The following is a 27,948-nucleotide window of genomic DNA, read 5'->3' as shown; positions in this document are numbered from 1 at the left end:
CGTGACTATAAAACACATCTGCTCATTTAAATAAGAAGAGCAAGAAGATGATAACTCATTGGTACTAGTCTATTGTTCGTTGGATCCTATAGTCCTGTCTATATTCTAAGGTTACGGGTTCCTGCAATACAGATGCTCTACTACGCATAGATGAGAACAGTACAGACACAAATTCTTGTAGTATTTTCATATATGATTTCTAAATAATGTCCCTGGAGACGGATCTATTCCGGAGGCACGAAATACCTCCGGAAGCGATCATTGTGAGCTAAATCCAGCTCAACAATGACCGAATGACAGCTCATCAACAGACTTGGGAACCTGTATGTCCAGAAATTGAGATATCCTTCGGGCAAGCCACCAATATTATCCTTAAGATGATCAGGCATATCGTTGTAGTGATTGCGCTTGTTGCGGAGAGCCCTCAGGAGATCCAGCATCCGCCCCCCGGTATATTTGCGCTGCTTGCCGAGATTGTCTTTGAAATCCCGCGGCAATGAGCGCAGGAAATCCATTTCGGGACCCATTACTCGCTTAGCCACTGATTCCAAACAAAGAAGGGCGTCTGATGGAGGCTCGCGGGGCTCAAATTCGAAGTGGTCAGATACATCGCAAAGGAAGGCGAGACGGTCTGATGGGGGCCAGAAGAACGGGTGCATTAATACAGCGCTTGCATCAGGACTAGAAATACATGTTAGTAAGTTGAGTATGTTTCCACAATTAAAAGTGCTTACCGTTGCCGAGGGTCTAGAGACAGCATTGAGCGGATCAGATCATCCGCCTCGAAAGCGTAGTCGCCTAGGCGGCTTAATTCTTCCAAATCGAATTGGCCCTTGACGATGTTTGCTTCACGCATGAACTTGCCATTCTTGTCGAATGGGTGGCTGCCACGAGTTAAGACGTAGTAGAACACACAACCCAGTGAGAAAATATCAATGGCCCGAGTGGCGCGGCGGTTAGTCTGCGGGTCCACCACAGCCGGCTCCGAAGACTCGGTGTGCTGGGATGCAAGAGATATAGGGCCGTCATCATCCACCAGGAGCTCAGGGGCACGCCAGCCGGAAGTTCCAGCGGCGTGAGCAGTGGTTGCCCGGAACGAGCTTTGGTTGTCTTCAAGTTTCTTGCACAAGCCAAAATCCGAGATGAGGAGCCGCAATGACCGCGAAACAGTGCGGCCACGGGGCATAGCCACGAGAATGTTCTGCGGCTTCAAATCACGGTGGACGATCTTCAAAGAGTGCAAGTAACGGACACCCTGTGTAATCTGCCGTAGTACGTCTGGCAGATCTAAGCCGGCTTGGACTAGTTCCGGGTAGCTAGCAGGACGCTCAATCACATCCTGAAGAGACGCTGGACAAAGCTCGAGGCCAATATACAGGAACCCGGTGGCTTGTTCACGGCAGAAGTATCGGATCACGTTGTGGTGGTCATCACTTTCCTGCAATAGGCCCACTTCATGGGACGCAATGTCATAGAATTCCATCAACATACGCTTGACCGCGACGTCTCGTCCGTCGAACGAACCGCGGTAAACCACCGTGCCATGGCTGCCGTGTCCAAGCACAACATCAGTGAAAACCCGAAGCCGGCCTATGCGAACCACGCCATCCATCTCTATAATCTCGTTCGAGATCGTCCTGGTTATCTGGGCATCGGTTTCAAGTCGAGGCTGGGGGGCTAGGGTGTTGACTTGCTCGGCAGCCTGATCGGCTCCTTCGGGGCCATCACCCTCACTGCCAGGCTTCTTGCGACGGCGGTGTGCCTTTCCTCCTCGAGATCCACGATAGCGGGTTTTTTTCTTTGGCTTTCCAGGCTCATCGGCGTCCTCGTCACCAGGCCCACGTGACGGCTCGCGAATCTGCACCCGCAGGGTGGAATCTGGATTGTATTCTCGGGAAGCACGGGGGGTTAATGCACCCTCCGGTGATGCGTCCTCCAAATCTAAGTCCACTGTGACGTTTGGAACTTCCTGGGTTGGTGTAGATGAACGCTTGATATCCGGGGCACCGCCGACAAGAGGTGTGGAAGGGGTCGAGAGAGAAGGCTTATCATTCGAGTTGATGATATTCTTGATGTCCAACTTCTGCTTTGCCAAATCGCGAATGTGATGCGAGTTGAAGTAAATGAAGGTGCAGATAAACAGTAAAATCAACGTCACGACAATATCCAAAGCATTGTCCCAGCTCTTGCGAATGATGGCGCTATTGCGCAAGGCGGGAGGCAAAGCCAGCTCAGAAGGGCTGCGAAGGATATCTCGTGGTGTGTCATTGGAAAGTTCAGAGGTGGACGATCCGGCGATTCTAGGAATATTTGGCCGGATGATACGAGGGCCAGTGAGAGAGTGAACACCGGCCAACGCATTCCGCTGCTGACGCGCACTCAGACTCATAAGCGCTTGCCCCCGGCGGAAGAAGTCTTTGTCATAGCATTGAGCCATTGGAGCCCGGCCCGTAGCCAGGGGATAGGTTTCCTCCGAAAAGGCATACCAGCCCCCCGCCTCAGTGCAATCGATATATACACGCATGTCCCTTTCCTCGTTAAGGGATCCATAATCCGGATCCGGTGGCTGGCTAGGTTGTGAGAGCAGGACTAGCGGGGTTGAGGCATCTGGTGCATCTTTGTTGGCAGGACGAACCACGTCAAAGACTCGCGCCACAGGAGATGAGAAGCGCTGGGTATAGCGAGGCCGACCCATGCGCGAGTGATCGAACCCCAGCACAACGCCATCATGCATACTGTAAATGTGACTTTCATCCATTGTCCTGTAGTACTGGCTTTGTAGGTCCATATCACGATTGTTCGGTGCCCACTCGGAGTACTTCAAGGTACAAATTGGATCTCCAGTCTCCGTGTTTTGTATGGCAACAGCATATTCAACCCGACCAAGAACCAAAGTGCCAGATGTCGACTCGCATTCATCGGATTCCAAATCTTCTCCGTCCACCTTCCGACATTCAGGTGCAGCGGTAATTGGACCACGGGAACTAAACACCCGCAGAATGCTGCCAGTCCGGGCGTCAATCGTATACAATGTAGTTTCCTTCCGGGCAGTATAGGTCACGGCGGGATCGGTGCCGGAATAAGGGGTTTCGTCAACAAGCTGCTTCACTGTTAAGCCGAGCTTTTGCAAGCCGGCGTCTGGGGCGGGGCTGTAGATATATAGGCTGCCATCCTGGCTCGGCTCGACGATCCATAAAAAGTCGTCTTCCGGTTCTGTATCGTCAAAACTGGAACGATTCGCTCGGTGGTAGATGCTTTCGACAACAGGACTGCTCGGGACCTCGAGGGCCCAACGAGCAGTCCCGGTCTTACGATCACGGGCGTGAATTGTTCCGTCGACGGTCGCCAGCAGCACAAAATCCTCAACCTCCCAGTCCTGCAAGGACCGCGCGTGAAGCTGCGAAGCCAAGCCGGCAGCGGTGCTGCTGGCTTGGACAGGAGGGGCTCGAACGGCGCGGCCGGAGCCTGCCAGAGCCAGAGTAGCAAGGGCGCTCGCATCGTTGGGTTTCACGATGGGTGGTGCGGCCACATGGGCTGCATTTTGTCTAGATGACTCTTGTGCTAGTGGCACAGAGACGCGAGATATAGGGTCATGGGCATCTGATTGCTGCAGCGGAGCGACCAGAGCTGGGAGAAGAAGGAGTGCGACACTGGCGGGGAGTGTCGAACGGACGCCCGGCAGCCGCCACCGCATCGTAGAGCTGTCAGCACAAAGATTGGATAGTAGATGAACGATCGAGGGAGCGAAGCGGGTAGGGGCGTCTCATGGGCCGATGTGAAAGGGAAGAGGTTTAATGGATCGAGTGATAGTGTGGAGCGAGTCGAGTATCCGGGTAGCGGATCATCCCCCAACCCACAAATGATCGAAATGGAAAATGGCAGGAAATTCAGTCTAATAATAATGCATGAAGCGATGGATGAAACTGTCGAGGATGCCACAATATTGAAGAGATGAAAGGATGAAAGGAGAGAGGTTGGAGAACAGGCAGAGAGATTGTGTGTAATACACGTGTACATTACAGGCTGTTACCAGGATTTCCCGCCTCCACTGCTGTAACGGTAATGTACGGTACTTTGTCCACGCACGCCTTCGATCTACACTCAATACAGCGTAGCCTAGAACAATAAGAACATTCGAGAGCCCCTTGATAGGCGTAGTCCATACAACGTATGTTGTATATGTGCATAACATTTGAACTTATATACCCTCAATGTTTTATACCAGTCATCCTTACATACCTAGTTCTTGGTTACTCCGTACTAACTATGGATTGATCATTTTGGACGAGTCTTTCAGCGTGGATCTTCACATGCTAATGACGAAGATTGAAGCCTTTGAGCAAGGTGGGTCACCCTGCGCAGCGTCAGGGGGCTAAGACCAATCAAGGGCGAGACAGCACACTACGTTCAAGGGTCTCATGAAGAAAGAATCAGTCCATTACCACCAAAGAGTTTTTTAAAAAAAAGAACTATGTAAATCAAAGCAGCACATCCAACGCCACAACCCCGTCTTCGTGCAGTACACGCCGGAAGTGCCAGTGAAGGGGAGGGGAAAAAAAGAAAAAAGAAAAGGGAAGAAAGATCAAGATAAATACAGGTGTAGAGGGATGTGGCCACAGAAGCATGTGGAGAGAAAGGGACTATAAAACAAAAAAAAGGGATAGCGGATGTTCCCAAGAATGGAAAAGATGGTAGATATTAAGCGTGAGATGACCTTAACCGCCGCGGATCATCCAGGTCACAGCAACAGCCCAGCCACTGACGAAGATGACGGTCAAGATGCCTGCACCTGCACGGTCACCGGTACCGATGCTGTTCAATACAGGGACATCATTGTCCGAAGTATTAGTGCCAGCGGTCGGGTTACTCTTGGAAGTTCCACCCGATGTTAAACTCAATGGCGCCTTGTTCTTGAACGGAATCAGATTGGCAGCCAGGACACCCAGCACAGCCATCTGTTGCTCCAGACCTTTGGTCCCGTCCCAAGCGGCTTGCTTGTACCAGCGAATACCACAATGTACACCGTCATCACCACCCGAGCATTGCTTTGCAGCGGCCTGGGCTGAGGTTCTCAGCTGAGGGAAGATCAAGTCGTAGGTGCCGGGGACGATTGTAGTCAACATTCCAAGCCAGTTGGCGAAATAGGCCTTGAAGGTGATTTGGTTGCGATCACAATTACCGCCGGCTTCGCAAGTGATCTCGCAAAGAATTTGGCCACCGTCTCCATTAAATCCTGTGGTCGGGTAGAACTGTTGGGAGGTCTTGATGAGGCCCACAACACCATCCTTCCATTTCGTTTCAGTGCCATTAGTCTAGTCCGGAGTTAGTATCAACCATTGTTAGGCAGCAAAACAGGACATACGTAGTTGTGCATGTAGGCAGCACCACTGATATAGGTGGCATAGTTGTAGGTCCACTGGTAATCGCCATGATCCGTGCACTGCGTGCCGCAGGTGGTAGTATCGGCGATATTCCAGTTCTTCTCCTTGAGCAGCGGGGTGGTAGCACTCCAATCCCAAATGCGTTCAGCCCAGTCGGCATATGTCTTATTTCCGGTGTAGAGGGCGAGGCGGGCCGAAAGTTGGAACAGTCCTCCGTTCGAAATCGCGTTCTTCGTAAGATAACCATCCTGGTACGGCCAAATCTGCCAGCGCATACCACCGTGGCAGCTGCTCGTATCCCATCGGGGGTACTGGGTGTTGAAGACACCCTGTGCGAGGGATACCCAGGAGGGTTCGCCATCTCTTTCGGGGTAGTTGAATTCCGCGGCGGTAATAGCAGCGAGACCCCAAAAGACCTGATCGTCGTTGCCCAGGTACTGACTATAGTTGCTCGGGAAAAAATTGTCGTCACCCTTCTGGAAATACATTCCGTCCTGAACGGCGTCGTTGAACTGGCTGTCCCCGGACATGAACCAGTACATGATAAGGGTCATGAACATGGAACCGCCCTCCCACCAAGTGCCATCGAATTTACCAGGGATGTCCTTGGAGTCGCGAGCATTGTAGAAATCCATCATCGTGGTGGCGACTGTTTTGGCCGCATTTTTCAGGGACGCTGAGAGAAGTTACTGAATTAGATAATGAATGCGATCCAAAGGGGGGAGAACGTACTCTCGTCATCGAGGTTCACATCGATAGCGAGGGCACCCTGGACGGCGAACGCGCCACCCAGTAGAGTGGCCAGCCACTTGGACAAAATCATATGTGGAATCTCAAACGAGCGTAAAAGCCAGTGGCATAAGGGAGTTGAATCAAGGAAATAGAAGTTTGGAGAGAAAGTAAAGGTGGCTAAGAAAAGATGACGGGTAACCGGCAGCCCGGGGGTTACAGTCCCTGGTACAGTGGGCTGGCTCCGTCTAAGAATGCTGAGTTATTTTAACTTCCACAAGTATGAACGTTCTTACGATTTTTATATTCTATAGATTCTATGTATTTTATATATTGAATCTACATTCTGCACTTCACCTCTAACAATAAGAAGTATAGAATTACCAAATTGCTGAATTGCTGGTCGACTGTCCCTGAACCTAAAACGATGACGGTTAGACTCAGTTCCTGGCGGCAAATCTGGCCCTGCAGTAACGAAATGAAACATTAAGCTTAGCGAGGCAACCCCTTGATATTTGCAATTGATCATGGTGTACCCACAAAGTACAACGTATTTTGACCAGACAATGCCGACCTCCAACTGCACGAGGATATATTACTATAAAGAACCAAAAGCGTACAACTGCCTTGGCTAAGGGTTCGAACTGAAGTCACCGCTTTGAGTCTGCCGCTTCGGGAATCGGTGCCTTATTGTTCAGGTCCAGCCTCAAAGGCACATCAACAATACGTAAGGTGTATACTTTAAACCTTGAAATAGTTCATATGAGAATGAGAGTTGTGCTCACCATATGCAGGCATGTTGTAGGGTTCCCTTAACTCTCACGATGATAGACTTTACAATAGTGAGACTGTGGTCATATCTAGGGTGTAATATATCTACTTGGCAGACTACAAAAATGGCTAGATGGATAGATCATGTACTTAGTTGACTTCTATTGCACATTTTTTAGTTCCTTCATAGAAAGACTATAGAGATGAATTCATCCATGTCATCAGAATCGTGTCCATTACATCCGGTTGCGTTGGCGAGGAGCCGCACGGATGATGTTGTCCACCCGCAGGAGAAGCTAAATAAAGTCAGCGCGTATTCCCCATAGAAATAAAAAAACAGGTGAGTTACATACCTCGGCTGCCTCTGAGGCAGACGAAACCACCGCCTTCTTCAACTTATAAGCCTCCACCACACCAAGCTCACGCATATCTGCAATACCACCACCGGGCGTCAACAGGTCAAGACCGGAGCTGGTCATACCGTTGTTGATGGCCGAGCGCAGACGAGTCACCAGATCGCTGGAATCCAGACCAGCGTTGTCGGCTAGAATGGTAGGCAGCTGCTTCAAAGCGTGAGAGAACGAGTCGACAGCAAGCTGTTTCTTGCCGGTCGTATTCTGAGCCGCCTGTTCCACGGCCTTGGACATCACCATCTCGGCGCAGCCGCCGCCAAGTGTCACACGGGGATCCTTGACGGTCTGCGAGAGAACGGCCAGAGCATCGTGGAGCGAACGCTCGGCCTCGTCGAGAAGCTGCTCGGTAGCACCGCGCAGCACAATGGTGCAGGCCTGACCAGCAGCCACACCGGAGAACTTGATCAGGGTGTCCTCACCAATGATCACTTCCTCGATCAGATCACACGCACCCAGCTTGACCTGATCGGGGTGGTCGAAGGTGGAAGCGATCTCACCGCCAGTAACAAGGGCCAGGCGCTCGATGCCGTCGAAATCGGCGTGCTCGATGGACATGATACCCGCCTCGGTGAACAGCTGCTCGGGCCAGTTGTAAATGAGCTGACGGTTAACGAAGCAGTTAATACCGTGTGCCTTGATACGCTCAACCTTTTGGCGCATCTTCTCGCGTTCTGCCTTCTCCAACTCGGCAAGCTTGCCGGTCGACTCGACCTTGACTCGTGCGCCGAAAATCTTGACCTTATCTGTGTCCATGGCTGTATTGGCGACCAAGATCTTGGCGTTCTCCAACCGCTTGGGCTGATTCACACCGACCTTCTTGTCCATAATGAAACCCTCATCGAGGTATGAATCGCTCAGCTTTCCACCGGCCTTCTTGATAATCTGGATGTGAGAGAGGTCGGTGGATCCCTTGAGACGCAGAACGGCCTCGCAAGCCAACTTGGCGAATTGGTCCCGGTCTTGCGACAGAACCTTGGAGCTGAGCGTTGTGCGGGCAATGGCGTGCAAGTCCTTACGGAAAGCCTCGGGGTCATTGCTGCGGTCGACCGCTGTAGCCTCGAGCGCGGCGAGAGCAGCCTTGCTAGCTATCCGGTAACCCTCGATAATAGTCTGGGGGTGAATCTTCTTGGCAACAAGTTGTTCGGCCTCACGCAACAACTCGGCGGCCAGAACGGTAACTGATGTGGTTCCATCACCCACCTCATCGTCCTGCACCTTAGAGATATTGACCAGAACCTTGGCCGCAGCGTTATCCAAAGCGATGGACTTAAGAATCGTAGCACCGTCGTTCGTCACCAGGATTTCTCCTGTCGACCTTTGAGAACAGCCATGTCAGTATTTCCGGGGTTATATCAAATGATTATCGATAACTCCGCCACATACGCAGATTGTAGGATTTTGTCCATTCCCTTGGGACCAAGTGTACTCTTCACAAGGTCTCCGACGGCGATAGCACCGACAAAAGCTGAGAGACGGGCATTTTCGCCCTTCTCTTCGATGACATCGTCACCAAAGATCTGTGTGGGATTGCCGAAAGATGCCTAGGAGGGGTAGAGGTGAGCCAGTGCGAACACATATTTTCCACGCTCTCGCGAGTTGGGAATAGCGTACCATAATGACCAGCTGAATAAGGCAATCGACCAAAGATCAAATGTCTTGCTGGAGAGGTTGAATCGACTTCTCCTGTCAACAAGTGGGGTGGGAAAGGAGAAAAGTTGCCGCACGATTGGCCCGAGCTTCTGATTGGCTGCACTCCATCACCGCCTGCGATACCTCTAGACGATTCCTTTCTTGTCGTGACGATCCCTTTCGCTGGGATTGACCTTGTTTCTGTCAGTGTCGACAATGGCTGACTCTGGCAAACTCGCTCCGGCTGCTGCGAACAAGCGGCCTCATTCTGCTGTCGAGGCTGAGAACAGTGAGTCCCCTGCCTCATGGACACCGTTCAGACCGCTCCCCCGAATGGAACGCAAGAGATACTAACTGTATGCGATTGTTAGGTGGTGACTCTTCCGACGATGATTTCGGCCCTGCGCTGCCCTCGGAGGTCGCCCCAAAGAAGAAGCGGCGCAAGCTTCCTTTTGAGAAAGTCTACATCAATGCTCTACCAGTCTCCGCACGGTACTCCAAGTCCCTTATGCACAAGGACCAATTGTCGTTTGTGACGGTTGCCCCCTATACGGACTTTGTGATCACTTCCTCCGTCGATGGATATGTCAAGTTCTGGAAGAAGGTGGCGGAAGGCATCGAGTTCGTGAAGGAATTCCTTGCTCACCCAGGCGAGATTCGGGGCGTAACTGTCAGCGCCGACGGCCGCAGTTTCGCAACAGCGGGAATAGACAAGACAGTGAAGATTTTCGATGTTGTTACATTTGGTAGGTTCAAGATTTGTTGCTCTCCCGGTCTAATGACTTACTAACATGGACAGATCTCTTGGCGATGTATACACTAGACTTTGTACCTCGGTGTGTTTGCTGGGTACACCCGCGTGGGGCCTCGCTGCCCCTGCTAGCCGTGACAGACGAGTCAAGTAATACGATTCAAGTATTCGATGGACGTGGCGAAAATCCCGAACCTTTGCACACTTTGAAGTCGATCCACCGCAGCCCCGTGGTTTCGCTGGCATTCAACGACGCCTTCGACTGTGTCGTCTCAGCCGATGAAACAGGAATGATCGAATATTGGAGAGCCGGAGACGGATCTTTCGAGAAACCCGACAATGTCTTCGACTTCAAATCCTCAACAAATCTCTTCGCATTTAAGAAAGCCAAATCCGTTCCGACAGCCATCACAGTCTCCCCGTCCGGCAAACACTTCGCCACGATCTCCTTCCCAGACCGACAGATTCGAGTATTCGACTTCGCAACAGGGAAGCTTTACCGCACATACGACGAATCAATAACCACCATCACGGAGATGCAGCAAGCCGGCACAGCACCGTACGAACTTGACGAAGTAGAGTTCGGGCGCCGCCTAGGTGTTGAGCGCGAGCTAGAAAACGAAGGAACGCGCAACAAAGTAAACGTTTCTTTCGACGAATCCGGCCACTTCCTCCTCTACGGCTCTCTTTACGGCGTGAAATGTATCAACACCTACACAAACCGGGTAGTCCGCGTCTACGGCCGCGAGGAGCCATTCCGAGCCCTGAACCTCGCATTGTATCAAGGACAACCGCAACGGAAAGGCATCGTGACCGTCTCAATGGCAGCCAGTAGCAACCCGCTCCTCCAGCAAGCCGAAGAACGTGACCCAATCCTCCTCTGCACCGGCTTCGCCAAGGTGCGCTTCTACATGTTCACGAACCAAACAGACATCTCGAAATCCACTCGGGACGTCCAAAACGAAAAGCCAACCCAATCAGCGGCCGGCACTGGTCCAACCGCCACCAAAGCGGCCGAGACCGGCACTGCTGCAATCCTGCACACAACTTTCGGCGACATCCACCTGCGCCTATATCCCTCAGCTGCGCCACGGGCCGTGGAGAACTTTGTCACACACGCCCGGAATGGCTATTACAATAACACGATCTTTCACCGTGTGATCCGCAAATTCATGATCCAAGGTGGTGACCCACAAGGCGACGGGACGGGTGGAGAGTCTATCTGGGGCGGGGAATTTGCCGACGAGTTCTCCGTTCTCAAGCACGATAAGCCGTATACGCTCTCGATGGCCAATGCCGGACCCAATACAAATGCTAGTCAGTTCTTCATTACCACGGAGAAGACGCCGTGGCTGGATAATAAGCACACTGTCTTTGGACGTGCGGTGCAGGGCTTGGATATCGTGCATAAGATCGAAAATGTGCGGACGCATAAGGAGAAGCCAGAGGTTGATATTAAGATAGTTAGTATTAGTATCTCGTGATATATCGGCCCGGGTGGAATCTAGGCGTTGTATTACAAAATATGTGTATAAGGAATCATGAAATGCCCGCGTGCGTTGTACTATGTACACTGTCACTTGGTCAGACAAGTTGAAAAAAATGGCGAATATGACCGTAGAAAGAGAATCGACACAGTCGTCGGCAGAAGTCGACTCCGCCTATTTTTAGGACAAAAGCCCAAGAAAAGAAAGGAAGGAAAAGAAAGAGAGAGAAAAGGGGCGCAAAACCAACAACAACAAAAACACAGCATGAAGCCCATTACCCGCACCAAACACCAAGAAATGCAACCATGGCCAGGTAGCATGGTATAGAAGTAGCGCATTGCGAAAACAAAAAAAAAATTTAAGAAGAACAAGAAAAGGACATAAGAAACCCAAAGATCCAAAATAAGAAGTGAACCAAAACAGATTTTAAACCTGCCGAATCTCCAAATCCCCAGAGCTCTGCTCGACCTTTGTCAATCGCGTGCGGGCCCCAGGCACCGGGGTGCTAGTCTTCGCCATCGTAGAGCGCGAGCTACTAGCCAAGGAGTCGGCGCCAAGGGCGTTGGTCTGCACCGGCACCGGCACAGCCCAGGCGGCATCGCGCGGACCGGGCGGGGAAGCAGCAGTCAAAAAGCTGCTGCCGCCGCCGTGGTAGAGATTAGGCCGTTTAGCATCGTAGCGGCGCTTGAACCATACGCCGAGTACGGCGATGGTGCTAAACCCGATGACCAGCACGATGAGCATGATGATCCAGCGGTAGTGGGTACTCCACCTATTTAGGGGGATTTTATTTAGTGATTGGTCTGGATGGTGCAGTTACGATTCTAATTTGCGCTGCGGTGTTGGGGATCAAACATACCATGACTTCTTCGTATCCGCTGTGGAGGTTGTGTTTGTGGTTGCGCTGGAGGTGGAAGTCGAAGTAGAGGTTGCGTCGGTTGAGGACTTGGTTGTTGTGGTGGCAGTGCCGGTATCCTTGCCGCCGGAGTTGCAGTAGTCGACGTACCAGGTTGAGAGAGTGGTTTGGTCTGCGGCGCTGCAAGAGGGGCAGATGCTGCCGGAGGTTTTGAGGCCGGTGAGTAGGGATGACTGGCAGAAGCATGAGGTCCAGGTGGAGGCTTCGCCTGATTCACAGGAGGTCTGCGCACTTGTCAGGGTGGTGCAAGTCAGGCCGCATTGCGGGAATTTGCTGGAGGCTGCTGCGGGGAGGATGGTGTCGGCGGCTAAGGCTGAGATTGTGAGGGCGATAAGGGCGAGGAAGAGGAATGAGAGGCGCGTAGTGAGTGACATGGTGAGAGTGATGTTTTCGAGTTCTCTATTTAATGAGGGGTGAGTAGCGAATGTGGAAGTGAGAGCCGTCCCTGAGGCTCGATTAGATGTCTGGATAGGATGTCTTAGTCCATCGTTGCATAGGTGAAAGAGAGAAGAGTCGACCGAAAGACCAGGAAAACGAGACGAAGATGGTTTTGGGTCTAGTCGGGGCCCGAACGATTCCGGATTCGGCTTTTTGGTCTTTTTCTTTGATTTTTTATGGCTCTCGAGGGGAAATTCGCGGATTTGATTGGTCGAATCGATTTGGTTAATTTCTTTTGCTTCTTTAATCTCTTTTAATTACCTTATAAAGTAGTATCGTAGTACTGTAGTACTGTACCTGTACATGGCATCGCAAGCGTTTTTTAATTTCCGCAAACGGACCGTGGAAATCTCACATTCTACCTTGTAGCATTCTGACGTCTGCCAGGTCCGATATTAGGTTAGTACTTGGCTGGTTCTCAAGGTCAGTTTCTATGGAATGAGATAGTTGGGACTACTTCCTATGCAAGGAGTTATGTATCTACTGCTGTACGGAGTACTAGTTATGGAGTAGTTAGATATACAGGATCGAGTTATTCAGTTGCCTATTCTCTTCATACAATTTACTAACCTGTAACTCATCCGTCTTTCATTAACTCCAAACAAGGGCCCACACGATCGGCAGTCGATACTTGGAATAAGGCGATGAATCTACGGTTAATCGTACAGGCACTTAGCTAGATACGGAGCAGAGAGGTTACGTGTGTATTATGCATAACCCCCCCCTCTTTACTAGGTAAACTCAGTAAATTTGTTTCCAAGGTTGCCGTCGCTTATTATGCCCTTGATCGATGGGTGATTGGTTCGATGTTTTGACCGGTGAAAAGGCGTCATATTATATCCAAACATGGAATCTCATATAGAACCACACGCGGCAGAAAATACACTACATATGTATCAGGGTTCAATTAACAACATATAAGAGGTCTTAGCCACCTCTAGCGGACTTATTGATGTGTGGTTATATTTTAAGCCCTAAGACATTTCCCCCGGGTACCCGGGTTATTTGTGATGTATGGACAATTTAGGCGATCTACGTAAAGAGGCCAAATAAGAAAAACAAGCAATAGCAATCTCAGGGCTAGTCCGTGAGGAAATCTCGGAGATGATTGGATAACAGCTCCACCTATTATTACTCCCCCCCGCATTCCCTCCCTTCTCCAACAACCCTCTCATCATACCGACAATGCCGACAATCCCAACAATGCCCTCCCGGCAACTCCTTTCGACCCTAATAACCTCCCTCACCAACACCCGCTGGACCTTAACCCGAACCCTCCGGAGCGAAAACCCCCTCGATCTAAACGGCGAGCTCCGCGGGACCGCAACCTTCACCCCCCAACCCCCCACCACCACAGCCGACCGCGACTGGCTGTATTGCGAAGAAGGCGAGATCCCTAGCAATGTCGGAGGCGCCTTACCGGCGGGACTACGCTGGACAAAGAAGTACATATGGCGCCTAGGCAGCGATGGCGGACACGTCAGCGTCTGGTTCGTGAAAGTCGCGTCGGGCCCGGAAGAAGCAGACTACTTATTCCACGACTTCGACTTTGATTCGGGTTCGAGTTCGCCGCTAGAGTCGGAGTCTGGGTCTGCGCAGAAGGATCCCGGCGAATTCGTCGCGCCGCCCGTGCCGCCCGCTGTGTCAACCCCCGGCAGTGAGATTAAGACTACTGTGCTTAATGCTAGGGGCAACCATCTCTGTATCAACGATATGTATCGCACGGCATATGCGTTTCGCATTGAGCCTGATACCGGGGAGGTGCTTAGCTGGGCTAGTCGGCATGTTGTGCGCGGCCCGAAGAAGGGGCAGGATATTGTTAATCGGTACGAGAAGGAGGCATGAGATAAAATTCAAAGTAACCTACAATTGTGATGCTTCTTCCACGAGGCTACGCGGGTGCTCCGGTTGCTAGAAGCCATTGATAAAGCTGGAATCCTCCCGAGGTCTACTAAAATCATGATCGTGATGATATATATTCATGGATATTCATATATTACCGCTTATATCTCGGTCTAGCTCCGCTCTTCATTCCACGCCCATTCCACCCCTGCTCACAGCGTGTAAAGGAAATCCGGTCTTTTGTCACCCAGCAACTCGATCTGGCCCTGGTCCAAGCCCTCGATCCAGTGGTCGCGTTCGCCACGTCTGCGCTTGCCGTTCTCACGTCGCAGCAGGAGGTACTGCACCACGGATCCGCCAAAGAGGAACAGGACCAGGTAGGCGAGTACTACTCCGTGACCGGGGTAGTATTTTGGCTTATCATTATCGCGGTAGATGTTCGATGATACGATGCCGTTGAGATTTCCCCAGCCGATGATAAACCCTAGGGAGACACCTCGTTTGTATACACCTAGACAGCTCGAGTTAGTTCTGGCTGTTGTCATGTATATAAGAAAAAACCGGAATCCAGGTTGAAATTACCTTCGGTGTTGTTACTAGTCCATGAAATCGTGTTCGCAATGGCTGGGTAGATGCCCATGGCCCCCAGGAAGGTTCCTGCGTATCGGGCGCCGGCAGACTCACAGCCTAGTAGCATAGCGAATCCTATCATACCGAGGAACGAGACGGCGATATTGCAGAGACCACGCTGTCTTGTACGGTCTGCAATGAAGCCTACTGTCACTGTCAAGACGGCGGCAGCGGCATATGGCGGTACACTCAGCAACTGTGCACGAATCGCGCTGTAGCCTATAGAAGCATCCAGTCAGTAAATAGCCCCGAAATACCGAGCGCAACATCCAAGGTCAATATTCACCCTAAGAAACTTCGTTAGCTCCAGAATCTCCAAGGTGGCGATGTGACAACTCACTAGTTCATTGATAATAGTAGGCACGAAAAGAGAGAACGCATAAAGCGACCCATCAGCCCCCATATATATCACAGCCCCAGTATAAGTCTTCCAATCCTTCAGACTGGACCAGAAGTACTCCATCTTGAACTCCTCATGCTCAGCACTCGACTGCTGATCCATAGCGAGTCGTCTGAGCACGCGCTTGCGATCGGCATCCGACAAGAACCGCGCCTGATCGGGGAAGTCATAGACACACCAAAACGAGGCAATGCCAATGAAGAACGTAAGAAGGCCTTCCAGGATGAAAATCCACGACCAGCCCGGCTTGCCGGCCACGCCGTCCATCTTCGCAATTGCTGCTGCTAGCAGACCACCAAATGAACCTGCGAGCGCGGCCGCCGAGAAGAAAATCGCCATTCGCACGCCGAATTCTGAGCGCTTATACCAGCATGAGAGGAAATAGCCCACTCCTGGGAATAGACCGGCTTCCGATAGGCCTAGGAACCAGCGGACTGCCATCAGCCCGTGGTAGTTCTTTACGAAGCCCATGCAGGTCATGCAAATTCCCTGGAATTGGTTAGAAGAGTAATGTGTTGGAAGAAGGGAAGATTTCACTTACCCATGCCATCATAATGAGTGGGATAAATACGCTCGGCCGCAACCGCTTTAACAGGACGTTGGTCGCAGGCTCGAAGACCGAGTACGAGACGAAAAATATAGTCAGTGCTGCGTTGTATTGAGCATTCGTCATGTTCAGGTCTGTTTTTAGACCGACGAGCTTTGCGTTGCCGATATTTGTCCTTGAGCGCGGTGAGATTAGTTCGTGATATTTCCTCGGAAGCCAGTGCGCGAATAAGATATTGTTCTTTTGCTTACCGGTCAAGGAACGAGACGAGATAAAGTAGACTGAGCCATGGCACAAGGCGGATATCGAGTTGCCAGAGTAGTTTACGATCCTACATGGTTCGTGATTTGGTTAGTTGCCGTGACTTTGCATGATGCTGAACAGAAATTGATAACATACAATCGCCGCCCTTTCTTCGTCACTCAATCCTGCGTCGGGATCCTCAAATCCAGCTGCAGCAAGCGCATCTTTAGAATCGGAAATATTCTCAGGGTCCTCGGACCAGGACTCGGTTTGTTTGTCGGAGGGTTCAACGGCCATGATGCAAGATCGAGCAGAGGCCGGGGGATGGTCGAGAATATGCGATTGCTGTACGCCGACCTGCGAGCTATTTAAGAAGAACAGGGAACAGGTCAAAGCAGAAAAAGACAGCCACCAAGCGCTATGTAAAGAGGGGCAAACATGCCAACGCTTATGCTCGGCAGGTGGTCGAGATTTGCCAGGGTCCAGTTGAAAATGGTATGATCCCTACATCCTAGCCCGCGTCCTAACCGCGTACGGGGGTTATTGCATTAGCTTGAATCTGGATGTTGGGGCCCGTTGAGTGATCGGCATGTAGAAAATGAGATCATCCGTGCAGGCGACTTCAAACGGGAAGAAAAGGACGAGTATAATTGTACGCCATTGTACAATATCTGATTTAGCTTGATGTTGAGTCTCAAATCCCCCAGTTTAGTACACTGTTGATACATTGGATAGATAGGCCAAGTCTGGGCATCCGGGGAAAATTAGGGCATCCCCCGCATACCCCGGGCTCCACTAAGCGAAGCTTTGCCCCGGGGCCGTCTCGATCTCATCAATGTTGTACACATGTACGGAGTATTGCCAAGTCTATAACGGCCCGTTTATTTAGACTGACGCGGAGTTTTGCTTAGAAACCTGCCTACGATGTGCACTCGGCCGAGAGAAATAGGTGGTGTCGGCCGACGTGGTCGTATTAAATGTTGATCGCCAAAAGTTCCCTCGACTATCGAGCCATTGACCGTGGAGCCTCTCGTATCCACCACAGATGACCACCTTTTCACCATGTTTTCATTGGATGTAGTGAACTCGGGATAGTGGAAGGATTGTCTCGGCATTGACCTTGCGGCAGGTTCCTCCTCCGTAGCCCCGAAGAATTTGTGCCAATGAGCATGCAGCCAGATAATAATATAGAAAGCGAATTCTAAGAGGTCTGATTTTTCACTGACAGCCATGCTAAGCCCCGCATTCAATGTGCGCACGGCTTCACTGACGTTGCGGGGGGTGATCGTCGCACACAAAGTTGCGTCCGCAGCGCAGTAGTACAACATCGGCCCAATTTGATATACCATGAGTTGCAATAGGCGGCTCATGGAACAAGCGCTAACTTAAAAAGACATTGTTGGAGCGAATTTGGGTGGTCGAACCTGCGCTGTCGAGCTTTTGGCAACATATTTGTCGTATGGAGCTATTTTAGAACGCTCGTTATGACTTGTCTCTGGGGTTTAACTTGGATTTTGGTAGTATCATTTGAATTTGAGTTATTGTGAGGTCTAAGTGTAGACTCCCAGGAAAATTTACATAAGGTCGAGTCGGGCTCGCAAGAAAATTACCTTGCCGGTAAGACCAATGGAGACCCCGAACTCATGGATGTATGTACTTGTAAAAAACGCGATAACCGAGACGCTCATGATCAATGCAATGCGCCCATTTTGCCTTGATGTAGCCACTCCAGGGTTAAACCCGCCTTCTATGAGGCGGATATAAGAGGCAATCGATTCGGAGCAAGTGATAGTATTGTTGCAATACATCCCCGATCTATGCGTTTACAAACCGTCATCTAGCTTAATATCGCCTGGACGGGATTCTGGCTTCATGGGGTTACCAAATCCATTGACGCGTCCATGGAGCCACTTGAGAGTAATGGTGCTCAGTGCCATGACAGCGGCGCTGAGAGTAAATAGGCCAACACGACCTGATGTGGGCAGTGCTTCGAAGATGGGATATGGGTACCTAGAATGATTAGTGATTGACGTCGGAAGCGCTAGGTCATACACGAACCATCCGTTCTGGGAGAAGCATTGCTCAATCCAGAACCAGTAGCCGAAGGCGATAGTGCCAGACAATGCGAGTGCAGGGAGTGCAGTGATTGTCCAGGGTGGGGATAGGAGCAGCAGGTCAATCAACATCACCACCGAGGGTGTTGCGTGGAAGCTGATGTCTAGAACCGTGTTATTAGGGGTATCTCAAAATGCACTTTTTACAGACGTACCGGCATGGACGGGTATAACAATATCTTCGGGAATCACCAAACGCTCATCAATCTTACTTGAGTTAGAACAATGTCGAATTAGCATCGGATTACTTACCAAACGAAGACCCCAGTACAAAACGCTGATCACAACCTCAAGGGGGGCACTACATGTCGATAGGATGTTTTTGACCAGGAACAGTCTCCGGGACAAGGTAATATCCGCTAGTAGTGCAACCGCAAAAGTGAGTGTTGACAACGATAGACCAATCACGGTCAGATATTGAAAATGCCAACCATATGCTTGATTACTGTCAAATATAAAGTTTAGCGTGTTTTCCAATATCGAAGCTAGACGGGAACTTACGCTGGATTAGGGTTTTCGTGCATGCTTCAAAAATGTCAGCGAGACCTTTAAAGGACAGCGTGATAGAGGACCCATACTATTTGAATGACCACAAAAAACTCGAAAGTCCGGCCAACTAGAAGGCAAGCCCTTAGCACTGGACCGTAATGATAAGTGAAAGGACCACGGTACTTACATGAACCAATGCCGACAAGCCCCGTGAAGGATGAAGGACTCGACATCCGCTGAAGCGGGTGCCTATCGATCAAAGATTTGGCCATTTTGGAAAAGAAATTAGGGACACAAGCGCTCTAAGGTCCTAGTCCTCGTTTAATGCCCCCCGAAAGTGCTATCAGCGCGCAGCTCAGGGAACCAATGTGCATCCAAGGAACCGGATGCTATGACGTTGGTTCAAGATACGAGTTCACGTGACACGCGGGATCAATCGGCGTCTGTATCGGATTATAACATAACCCGGCTGATTCATCGTTCCTTATCTCCCAGGGCTCGGCTGGCCATGTGCTTCCCCACACTTTTAGTCCGCGCTCCAAAGATAACCTTTGCCTTTCTTCTTTACATCAAATTGTGACTTTTATTGCGAATCTGTGCTCTTGGCCTGCCCAGTGAGGTCAGTCGACTACCTAGTGGGTCAATCGATCATATTGAACAGATCTCTCTTCTGTTTGATATCTTGTTTCATCCCCCAAGGTCGCCAAGACCGGCACTCCACTGGTTACTACCGGCTTCTCTTGCCTTCCCATTGCTGAAGGGCAGTGGGACTGGAACTTTTTCTGGCACATCTCTCCCATACCTCGATGTGCTTGTATACTAGGTGTGGGTGTCTGGTCGATTATCGCTTCGTCGCTACTTGGGGTCAACGAGGATCGAAACGCAGAAAGCGTGCCAATTCTGACGTGCTTTCGGCGTAAGGAGTCTCGATTGGACTGATACAGACTTGAAAAGACTGAATCTGTATGGCCGCGGGACAGTATATAGTGACCTTTGGCTATTTCGAGCCGTTATCTTGAATTATCGCCGTGTCTTTACAGGCATCGGTACTCGACCAGACACCCTTTGACGTGCAATGCCTCGTCCTAGAAGACCTGGTGCACCAGAACCGAAGCGCCGAAGCCGTAAAGGATGTTGGTACGTTACTAAGATGTCAATAAGCTTTACCAAGGCTAACAGTCTCATTAGGCCATGCAAAGCACGCAAGGTAAAATGGTAAGAAGCATAATCCTTGCATGATACTCGTGTAGCTAACAATTATGTAGTGGCGAGGAGAAACCAGCATGTCTTAATTGCCAGCGACAAGGCGACCCTTGCGACTATAGCGTCCGTCTGAACTGGGGAGGAAGGACGAAACGCATGTCAATTGACTCGCCAAATTCACAATCTAGTGGGTATGGAGGAGCTGTAATTGGATTTTCGGACTCATTCGCTATCAACGATCTAAGCCCAGTTTCGTTCCCCACTCCAGCAAGCAACAACCCTGCAGATGGATTTATCAACACTCATCCCGGGGAGTTGACTTCGCCGAGAGCAATATCTCCAAGTACATCATCACAAATGGGACTTTTCGAATCCCCCAGGCTCGGCTCGGACTCTGAAGGAGTGCTATCGCCGGGCCAATTAGAGTCTCGATTCTCCTCAACTTGGGCGGAACAATCTCCTCCATTGACCGCATCGGCTACCTCGGCGCCTTTGTTGCAATATCAATTTGGACAGCATAGTTTTGATAGCCCATCATATCTGGGTTCGATAGATCAGACATCCGGTCTCAGATCACTGTCTGCCTTTGCATTCCATACAAACCCCGTGTCGCAGCCAGTCTCATACATGCGCCACCCTGTAGATGTTTCCAACCACTGCTCGGGTCCATCTATCTCGCACTCTCGTGATGAAGAGCACCTTTCTCAAGGGTCTTATGATGACCAGGGCATGCATCTTGGCGCTCGGTCTAGGACAGGGCAAAACAGATCCTCAAACAGCCCGCAGGATACTACCGGTCTTATGCTTTTCGATCCACGCAGAGTGTCGATTGCTGAAAGTGATGCAATCTCGTCTCCGAGGCTCCACGAGACAACCAGCAACATGGGCTCTGTACATGACTATCACAATGGGTTGACTCCGGATCATCAGGCATTGGCGGAGAGCAATCATGAAGCTGATCAAACATCCCACGAGTCTTCAATCGCCCGGAGCAAATGGCAAACATATCTGAATAGTGTAACCGACAATTATGGATTGGATTCTGGGCGCCCTGATCAGGATCTGACCTTCAACAACGACCATGCCGCCATAGATATCAACTATGCGTTAGACCTGATCAGTTCTCGGTGGCGCAACGAGGAGTCCAAAGCCTCTCAACCTGACCCCGTACCACAGGTCCAGTTTTGTAGTGGCTACTATGCTTCGCCAGTGCCCATCAATGTCCCGAGATACTTATCTCCGCTTCCGTCGTCGCTGCTGGAGAACCCCATCAATCTGATGTACTTCCATCATTTCTTGAATCACACTGCTCGAATGCTTGTCCCACACAACTGCGATAATAATCCGTTTATTTCGGTTTTGCCATCAAGTGAGTTATACCGCTCTATGTTCTGTTATCTTTCAGAAGGCTGACCAAACAGTGGCAATCGGTGATTCCAATCTCCTCAATTTGCTGCTTGCATACTCCGCTAGTCATCGTGCTCGATACCTCGGTCATCCCGAGCCCACTAATCGAATCGCTCATTGGGTTAGCAAGGTTTTCCCAACCTTGCGTATGGCATTGGAGTCATCCAAGGAAGACATCACTGACAGCCACTTGGCCACGGCCATTATGCTGTTGTCATTGAAGATCGTTTCTCCAAGGACATTTGAGGTGCCGATCACCTGGAAGAGTCACCTCAAGCTTGCTCGCGATTTGTTCCTTGCACGAAGCGAGGGCATGGCGCATCCTGGGAACAGGATTGGAGCGTTCTTCGCCCGCTGGCTAGGCTACCTCGACACGATGGGGTCTTTGTCTTGTCGCCAAGCCGGTCCTCCACTAATGATATACCACTCCATCTTAACGGCCTGCTCCGCGCCCGACGGTCATGACGAATTCGGTGTTGATTGCTTCACTGGGTTCACCCCCCGCACTGGAGTATTTCTGATCCGTCTTGCACGGCTGGTGCAGGAATGTGACAATCAACTCTTCGACGAAATGGGTACTTTCCGACATGACTGGCATGCATCTGCGGAAATGGTCCTGGAAGCGCAATCCGTACTTGGTGTTGTCGATGGGATTAGCGAACGTGCTCATACTAGCCCGGAACATCATCACGGTGTTGAGTCCTCGGATATGATAGCCATCGAGGAAGCCTTCCGGTTTGCCGGTCTCCTGCATCTCCACCGCCGTGTCCTTGGATCTCCGCGTGACTCGTTTCCCGTGAAGGAGGTTTTGCGCAAGCTGATTGATGCCCTTGGACGCATGCGCCCTGGTGCAGCCACTGAAGTCTGCTCCTTGTTCCCACTCTTCACGGCTGGTTGCGAATCTAGAGATCCAGTTCAAAGGTCTCAGCTTTTGGACCGGTTCTTTGTATTGGAGAGTTCGGGCATGAAACAGGTACGCTTCTATACTAGTCTGAAATCCGTTGGGGAGGTTTGCTGACACTGTATTCACTAGATTCAAAATGCACGTCAATTGATGCAACACTGCTGGGATGAAGACCTGCCTTGGGTGGCCCTGGCTAGCGGCCAGTTCCTGGGTTAGAGTCGCTTTCCGGTTTGAACAAGTGGATGGTCCTACGTTAATTCGCAGACGCCATGTGCTCATGTCTGGCAATGAGCTGGGCTGGGGTGAAGCATTATTTAGTATGAAGATGTGATAGATTAATAATACCCCTCGCCTTCTACAAGAGCGAGATACCTACCGTGCGATGTTTGCCGTTTGGCGGATTTATCCTACACCTTCCGGCCTTCCACTATATATAAACGTTACTATCTTCTTGTGACGGAACCAAATCATGAAAAGTTGCACGGAGCAATTAATTCTAACTTAACTTATATCCCAGGGAAATCGAATGGACTACTCCGTACAGCATTGTCCGATATATTCCAAGATTGAAATCCACGACTCCGCAGCGGGGTGATGGTGATCCCCCAGCTTCTCCACGCCAAGCCAGTTCAGCCGCGGCTTACAATGTAGGCTCTGGAATATAGCCGGAGATGGTCTATAAGAGTGACCACTTAAGATCACTATATCTACTTGAACAAGTCCGGTATACCACCCAATATCCACCATGATCTTCGATCCCAGCCCCATCGAGCTTCCATTTTCTTACGAAAACGTTGAAACAACCGGCCATGTTATTGTCTCTCACTACCCCCCAGGCACGCCGGCAGTGACCCCAGTTGTCGTCGTAACGCTGAATCGTCCTGCTAAACATAATGCGTTCACCCCGCAAATGGTCTTGGACTTCGAGAAGCTCTTCCCCATGTTCGATGTCGACGAGCGCGTGAGAGTTGTTATCTTGACAGGCGCTGGAAAGACATTCTGCGCTGGTGCCGACCTTGATATTGGTTTCGGTGGTGGTAAAGGCAGGACAGCAGACCATCGTGATGGGTAAGAGGACATCCACCAGACAGCCCTATACTCCTGCTAAAAAAAAGCCCGACACAGCGGTGGACGAGTCTCACTGGCAATCCATAGATGCCGCAAGCCCACAATTGCAGCAATGCAAGGCTCAGCCGTTGGAGTCGGGATGACCATGACTCTCCCAGCAATCATCCGGTAGATCAAGCACATCCCGAAAACAAACCCCAGAACCCTTTTGTTTAACATGCACCCCTTCTAGGATTGGCTATGAAAAAGGCAAATACGGCTTCGTCTTCGCCCGCCGAGGTATAACTCTAGAGTCATGCTCCTCTTACTTCCTCCCCCGTCTAGTCGGGTACTCCAACGCCAGCTACCTCGTCAGCACGGGGGCAGTCTTCCCCCCTACATCCAAGCACTTTGCCGACCTCTTCAATGAGATCCTTCCCGAGTCATCGCAGGTCCTGCCGCGCGCTCTCGAGCTAGCCACTGATATTGCCGAGAATGTGAGCCTGGCTTCGTCGTACCTCAATCGGGCGCTTATTTGGCGCGACTCTGGTTCGGTGGAGGCTGCTCATCTCGTCGAGTCGCGAGTCATCAACCATATGTTTGGATCTGAGTAAGTGAGATATATATGAAAAAGCTGGTTGCGGATACTTAATATCAGACAGAGACCAGAAGGAGGGTGTTGCGGCGTTCTTTGAGAAGCGAAAGCCGAACTTCAAGGCTAACCTTGATGATAACCCGCCGCCGAGTGTGCCGTGGTGGACAGAGGTTGATACTGGCCGTAAGCCTAAAGCCCAAAGGCCTTCGAAGCTTTAAATCCAAAGCTGTCATTGGAAAGGTAAATAATGACTGAGGATAGCGCTTTCGGGGTTCGTTTAATTCACACAAGACCTTCGAAGGATGAAAGTCTCAACAAATGTCACGAAAAATAGCTATAAATTGACCGTGTTATCAAAGGTCGTTCCTAATACATTGCAATTCCCCAGCTACCAAGACCGCTAATGATATTGTAACAAAATAAACACCAGCCCGGACAAAAAAGAAAGTCACCAGATGTGGTTTTGAACAGAAGCTCCAAGAGGTTCAACCATATATTGACACGAACAAAAAAGAAATGCTGCAATATCACAAGAGCGAAAAGAGAGAAAGAAAGAGTTTACGCAATGAAGTTGCGGCGCTTGCGGTTGTAAGCCCTCTGATCTTTCAGCCAGTTTCGGTAGCCCGCCACGCTGCCAATCTTCTCGCCGTAGTAATCGGGAACAGGGTTGGCGATGGAGTTGGTTGAGGGATCAACACGGAACCGGCGAATACGATCAAAGAACTCCTTCTCTTTCTGCGCAACGGAAACAAAACACATTAGCACAGACCAGACATAAGTCGCCACTCGTTTGCTTTGCAATTACTCACCGTGTTGACAGAGGGCTTGTACTTCCTGTACACAAGTCCCCAAATACCATTTCCGAGAGCCGGTCCAAGAAGCCAACCGACAGCACCGCAGGCGGCGGTCGCCAATCCCAGGACAACAAATGGGTCGAGGCCCATGACTGTGGCGCCGAGATGTTCAAGGTCCTGGCCAGACAGAACCTGCACACCGACAGTGGTACTGATAGCCGAGCTGGCAACTGAGGAGACGAGAGAGTATCGGCGGCGGGAAGCGCGGAGCTTGAAGAAGGTGTCCCAGTCGAGCTTGACTTCGTCGTTGGCAGGTGCTGAGGTTGAATTTGTGCGCACAGCAATGGTTGATGGCAACGCAGCCTTGGCTTGTGGCCGGGAGTCTAGGTTCAATGTTGCGGCGGCCGGGCGAGTTGTCGTGGAGCTAAGACGTGTGGGCTGTTTGGCCATCCGGGCAGTTGTCTGGGGAAGGGGACGGAGGGCGCTGGCGAGCGAGGGCGCAGCGGGGTTTAGTCGGCCAAAGAACATGGCTGTGCGGATGGACATGCTGATAGGATTGGCGTTCATTTTGGGAGGAATTGGAATTGATTTAATTGCAGGTTCCAAGTCTTGCAGAGGTGAAGTGGGAATTGGAGCCCTGGCCCTGGAGGTGGAGCCGGGTTATGTAAGCTTAATGGGCCCGCGGAAGGGCGACAACCGACATCATCACGATCTGATCTATCATCTGTTAAACTACTTGCAGTAGATGGAGATTATAATGGGCCAAGACTACAGGAGAGACATAGAGGACGAAGAGAAAGGATTGATTCTTCAAAACACAACGAGCTATTTATAGCCAGTTGAGGCCCGGTATGTCAAGTATTCTGCGAGGCCCAATATCCTGTTTGACAGAACGCAGAACTATGGCAGTCATTGGTTTGATGAAACCAAAATTGTCGAATCACGGCAGAGCAAATTGGCCTCCCACGCAAAGAGGTAAGACAATAGCTGATGTAGGGTATCGCAATCTGATTGAGATTCGAGTTTTTTGAGCCTCAAAGCACCACATGGAAGGAACACTATCGCAACGTCACTTGGCCCTGGTTCAAGTTGTATGTAGCATCATGTCAATTCACTAGTGAAGTGTAGTGAATAGGCAGCCAGACTATATTGACGAGGCGCATGATGGTTGTGGCTCAAGGCGCCCGAGAGGCAGGTCATTGGGCTATATTCTTTGAAGATGCCAGGTGTGTAAGGTAATATAGGCAGTGCGATATAAGGGTACTCTTGACCCGTGGACTGGCAAAGAGATGCCGACTATAATTGATGGTTATAGAGAGGAGTGGACAGGTGGAATTTCGCAATCCACCTAGAAGGATTAGCTTGGTTTATATACACCGGTTAACATAGGCCTAGTTCACGAGGCAGAAATGGTGAACAAATAAGAGAATGAGACCACTTTTGTCCCTGAATTTGGAAAAGGCCGGAAGTGTTGAACTATAAACAATACATGGACTGCTTTTACCAGGCTATAGTCTTTTAATGGCCAGAGCATTTGTCAGAATGGGCCATCTGCCAGCTTGGCTTCTACTGTTATATTCACTACTGGAATGGTGAAGGCTGGTCGTCCACTGGTTAAGCCGTGGCGAGCAGAATCAGAATTCCAATAATGGCCAGCTTTATTCCACCAAGTCAATATAATTCTATTTTCCTATTCGATTAAAGTTCTCCCCGGATCGACATAGTAAGAGGCTGAAAGGCGTTAAAGACCGAACAGACTCTGACCTCATTGGCTTAGCGCGGAAATACGTGCAGATATATATATGAGCTCATAGATAGAGCATATAGAACATAGAACCTTGGAATATAAAATACATAGACATCGGATATTGGATAGAGATAACTAGTTAACTAACAACATACCCCTATTATGTACGCAAAAAAAAAAAAAAAAAAGTCTGTCGTCATTTGGCGAATTGCGAAATTCTCCCCACCACAGCTTCCTTTTCCCCGTCTCGACTTGCCGCATTCGAACTTCCCCAATTCCCCAACTCACCAATTCTATTCCCCTATTCCGTCTACACCATGTCAAGAAACATTTCTTACGGCCGCGGAGGCGCAGGTAAGTGACACACCCCCTTCATCTCTCGCCACACAAGTCCACTTACTAACCACACTATGCCTATGCTCTAGGCAACATAACCCGGGAACAAAAAGCACCCGAACCCAAAGACTTCATCACACCAACAATCAAGCAAGAAGTCTACACGACAGGTCGCGGCGGCTCGGGAAACATGGTACACAACGATCCGGAGCGACCAGAGATTGCGCGCGAGAGCCAAGACGTTGAGTCACCGCCCCTGCGCGCTCAGCAGATCCCCCACCACACAGGCCGAGGTATGTTCTGCAGATGACAGTATATGGAGCGAATGCACATTTGCAAGGTCGTGACACAGGTACAGCTCCGCTAACGGGTGTGCTATTTCTTTCCATAGGTGGCGCGGCAAACGCTTACATCCCCACCGCTGAAGAGGAAGAGCGCGAGAAGAAGATCCAGGAGCAGGAGGCGGAGCTTATTCGCGTGCGCACGCAGTCCAAGGACCGTGTTAGGGAGATTGGACAGGAGAGGCAGGAGCTGCGGAAGGAGTCGCCTTCTTCTTAGGATGGTTACTGGGGGTGGACTTTGGTTCGCGGTTGATTCGTTCTCGTTAAGAGGGCTCGATGAAAGCTGATGGTATTGGCTGCGGAGGAGATTTGCCTTTCTTGGGCTGCAGTGCCGATCTGGCAAGAGGTGATTTGTCCGAGAAGAAACGAATCAGAACCACTGCGGGCAGTGCTGCTTCGATGCGAGGGTCTTTTTTTTTTGCCCCATCGACCTACCGGTTGGACTTATGGGTCTGTGGTATTTGCTTTTCTTTTCTTTTCTTTTCTTTGCGCGGTTTTTCCAATCGGCTTTCCCGGCTTCACATAATCGGGAATTGCTTCATCATACCTATCGTGGAATACCGGGAGAGGAACGGCGCTTGGGATACATTTGGGCGGGTTGTGTTTTCCCTCTTTGACATACGTTTCGATGTGTATTGCAACGATCCTCTGTGTTTCCCGGAATTGCTTCCTAAACACCGAGAAATGATAAACTCCCATGACAAGCGATCCTTGCCTCAATTGAAGAAACTATGCTATGTACATCAAATGTCTATGCTAATTATACGCTTCGTGTCTCATTAGATGCATCGCTC

General features: G+C 50.5%; 12 protein-coding genes across 12 annotated transcripts; 5 read left to right on the top strand and 7 right to left on the bottom strand.

The window, feature by feature from the left end:
• Positions 1-224: 224 nt before the first annotated feature.
• On the bottom strand, positions 225-3,694 carry ireA (bifunctional endoribonuclease/protein kinase IRE1; the record flags this gene model as incomplete). Its single annotated transcript, XM_057188860.1, has 2 exons — positions 225-681; positions 735-3,694. 2 exons carry the CDS (start codon positions 3,692-3,694, stop codon positions 225-227), a joined length of 3,417 nt encoding a protein of 1,138 aa, XP_057040563.1.
• Positions 3,695-4,715: 1,021 nt separating this feature from the next.
• Positions 4,716-6,204, bottom strand: N7518_007932 (glycoside hydrolase family 76 protein; the record flags this gene model as incomplete). Its single annotated transcript, XM_057188859.1, has 3 exons — positions 4,716-5,312; positions 5,363-6,057; positions 6,114-6,204. 3 exons carry the CDS (start codon positions 6,202-6,204, stop codon positions 4,716-4,718), a joined length of 1,383 nt encoding a protein of 460 aa, XP_057040562.1.
• A 913-nt stretch (positions 6,205-7,117) lies between these two features.
• On the bottom strand, positions 7,118-8,908 carry N7518_007931 (chaperonin-containing T-complex subunit CCT2; the record flags this gene model as incomplete). The annotated part of the gene is made up of 4 exons (XM_057188858.1): positions 7,118-7,177; positions 7,235-8,609; positions 8,678-8,835; positions 8,906-8,908. 4 exons carry the CDS (start codon positions 8,906-8,908, stop codon positions 7,118-7,120), a joined length of 1,596 nt encoding a protein of 531 aa, XP_057040561.1.
• A 231-nt stretch (positions 8,909-9,139) lies between these two features.
• On the top strand, positions 9,140-11,158 carry N7518_007930 (WD40 repeat domain-containing peptidylprolyl isomerase; the record flags this gene model as incomplete). The annotated part of the gene is made up of 3 exons (XM_057188857.1): positions 9,140-9,212; positions 9,295-9,669; positions 9,723-11,158. 3 exons carry the CDS (start codon positions 9,140-9,142, stop codon positions 11,156-11,158), a joined length of 1,884 nt encoding a protein of 627 aa, XP_057040560.1.
• A 429-nt stretch (positions 11,159-11,587) lies between these two features.
• N7518_007929 (uncharacterized protein) lies at positions 11,588-12,451 on the bottom strand (the record flags this gene model as incomplete). Its single annotated transcript, XM_057188856.1, has 2 exons — positions 11,588-11,933; positions 12,021-12,451. 2 exons carry the CDS (start codon positions 12,449-12,451, stop codon positions 11,588-11,590), a joined length of 777 nt encoding a protein of 258 aa, XP_057040559.1.
• A 1,249-nt stretch (positions 12,452-13,700) lies between these two features.
• N7518_007928 (uncharacterized protein) lies at positions 13,701-14,360 on the top strand (the record flags this gene model as incomplete). Its single annotated transcript, XM_057188855.1, has 1 exon — positions 13,701-14,360. The coding sequence occupies one exon, from the start codon at positions 13,701-13,703 to the stop codon at positions 14,358-14,360; it is 660 nt and encodes a 219-aa protein (XP_057040558.1).
• Positions 14,361-14,569: 209 nt separating this feature from the next.
• On the bottom strand, positions 14,570-16,474 carry N7518_007927 (Major facilitator superfamily domain general substrate transporter; the record flags this gene model as incomplete). The annotated part of the gene is made up of 6 exons (XM_057188854.1): positions 14,570-14,868; positions 14,940-15,206; positions 15,324-15,876; positions 15,929-16,109; positions 16,186-16,265; positions 16,334-16,474. The coding sequence occupies 6 exons, from the start codon at positions 16,472-16,474 to the stop codon at positions 14,570-14,572; spliced, it is 1,521 nt and encodes a 506-aa protein (XP_057040557.1).
• A 1,526-nt stretch (positions 16,475-18,000) lies between these two features.
• N7518_007926 (androgen-induced gene 1 family protein) lies at positions 18,001-18,815 on the bottom strand (the record flags this gene model as incomplete). Its single annotated transcript, XM_057188853.1, has 4 exons — positions 18,001-18,395; positions 18,447-18,498; positions 18,544-18,736; positions 18,793-18,815. The coding sequence occupies 4 exons, from the start codon at positions 18,813-18,815 to the stop codon at positions 18,001-18,003; spliced, it is 663 nt and encodes a 220-aa protein (XP_057040556.1).
• Positions 18,816-19,855: 1,040 nt separating this feature from the next.
• Positions 19,856-22,510, top strand: N7518_007925 (Zn(II)2Cys6 transcription factor; the record flags this gene model as incomplete). Its single annotated transcript, XM_057188852.1, has 5 exons — positions 19,856-19,917; positions 19,969-19,995; positions 20,046-21,352; positions 21,405-22,363; positions 22,424-22,510. The coding sequence occupies 5 exons, from the start codon at positions 19,856-19,858 to the stop codon at positions 22,508-22,510; spliced, it is 2,442 nt and encodes an 813-aa protein (XP_057040555.1).
• Positions 22,511-23,039: 529 nt separating this feature from the next.
• Positions 23,040-24,154, top strand: N7518_007924 (enoyl-CoA hydratase/isomerase family protein; the record flags this gene model as incomplete). Its single annotated transcript, XM_057188851.1, has 4 exons — positions 23,040-23,362; positions 23,420-23,530; positions 23,595-23,951; positions 24,004-24,154. The coding sequence occupies 4 exons, from the start codon at positions 23,040-23,042 to the stop codon at positions 24,152-24,154; spliced, it is 942 nt and encodes a 313-aa protein (XP_057040554.1).
• Positions 24,155-24,494: 340 nt separating this feature from the next.
• N7518_007923 (presequence translocated-associated motor subunit PAM17) lies at positions 24,495-25,297 on the bottom strand (the record flags this gene model as incomplete). The annotated part of the gene is made up of 2 exons (XM_057188850.1): positions 24,495-24,671; positions 24,746-25,297. The coding sequence occupies 2 exons, from the start codon at positions 25,295-25,297 to the stop codon at positions 24,495-24,497; spliced, it is 729 nt and encodes a 242-aa protein (XP_057040553.1).
• A 1,497-nt stretch (positions 25,298-26,794) lies between these two features.
• On the top strand, positions 26,795-27,371 carry N7518_007922 (DUF3602 domain-containing protein; the record flags this gene model as incomplete). Its single annotated transcript, XM_057188849.1, has 3 exons — positions 26,795-26,831; positions 26,903-27,106; positions 27,205-27,371. The coding sequence occupies 3 exons, from the start codon at positions 26,795-26,797 to the stop codon at positions 27,369-27,371; spliced, it is 408 nt and encodes a 135-aa protein (XP_057040552.1).
• Positions 27,372-27,948: the final 577 nt, after the last annotated feature.

Source organism: Penicillium psychrosexuale (genome assembly GCF_028828465.1).
Source record: "Penicillium psychrosexuale strain IBT 29551 chromosome Unknown utg000004l, whole genome shotgun sequence".
NCBI lineage: Eukaryota > Fungi > Ascomycota > Eurotiomycetes > Eurotiales > Aspergillaceae > Penicillium > Penicillium psychrosexuale.
This window is presented reverse-complemented; position numbering and strand designations above follow the sequence as displayed.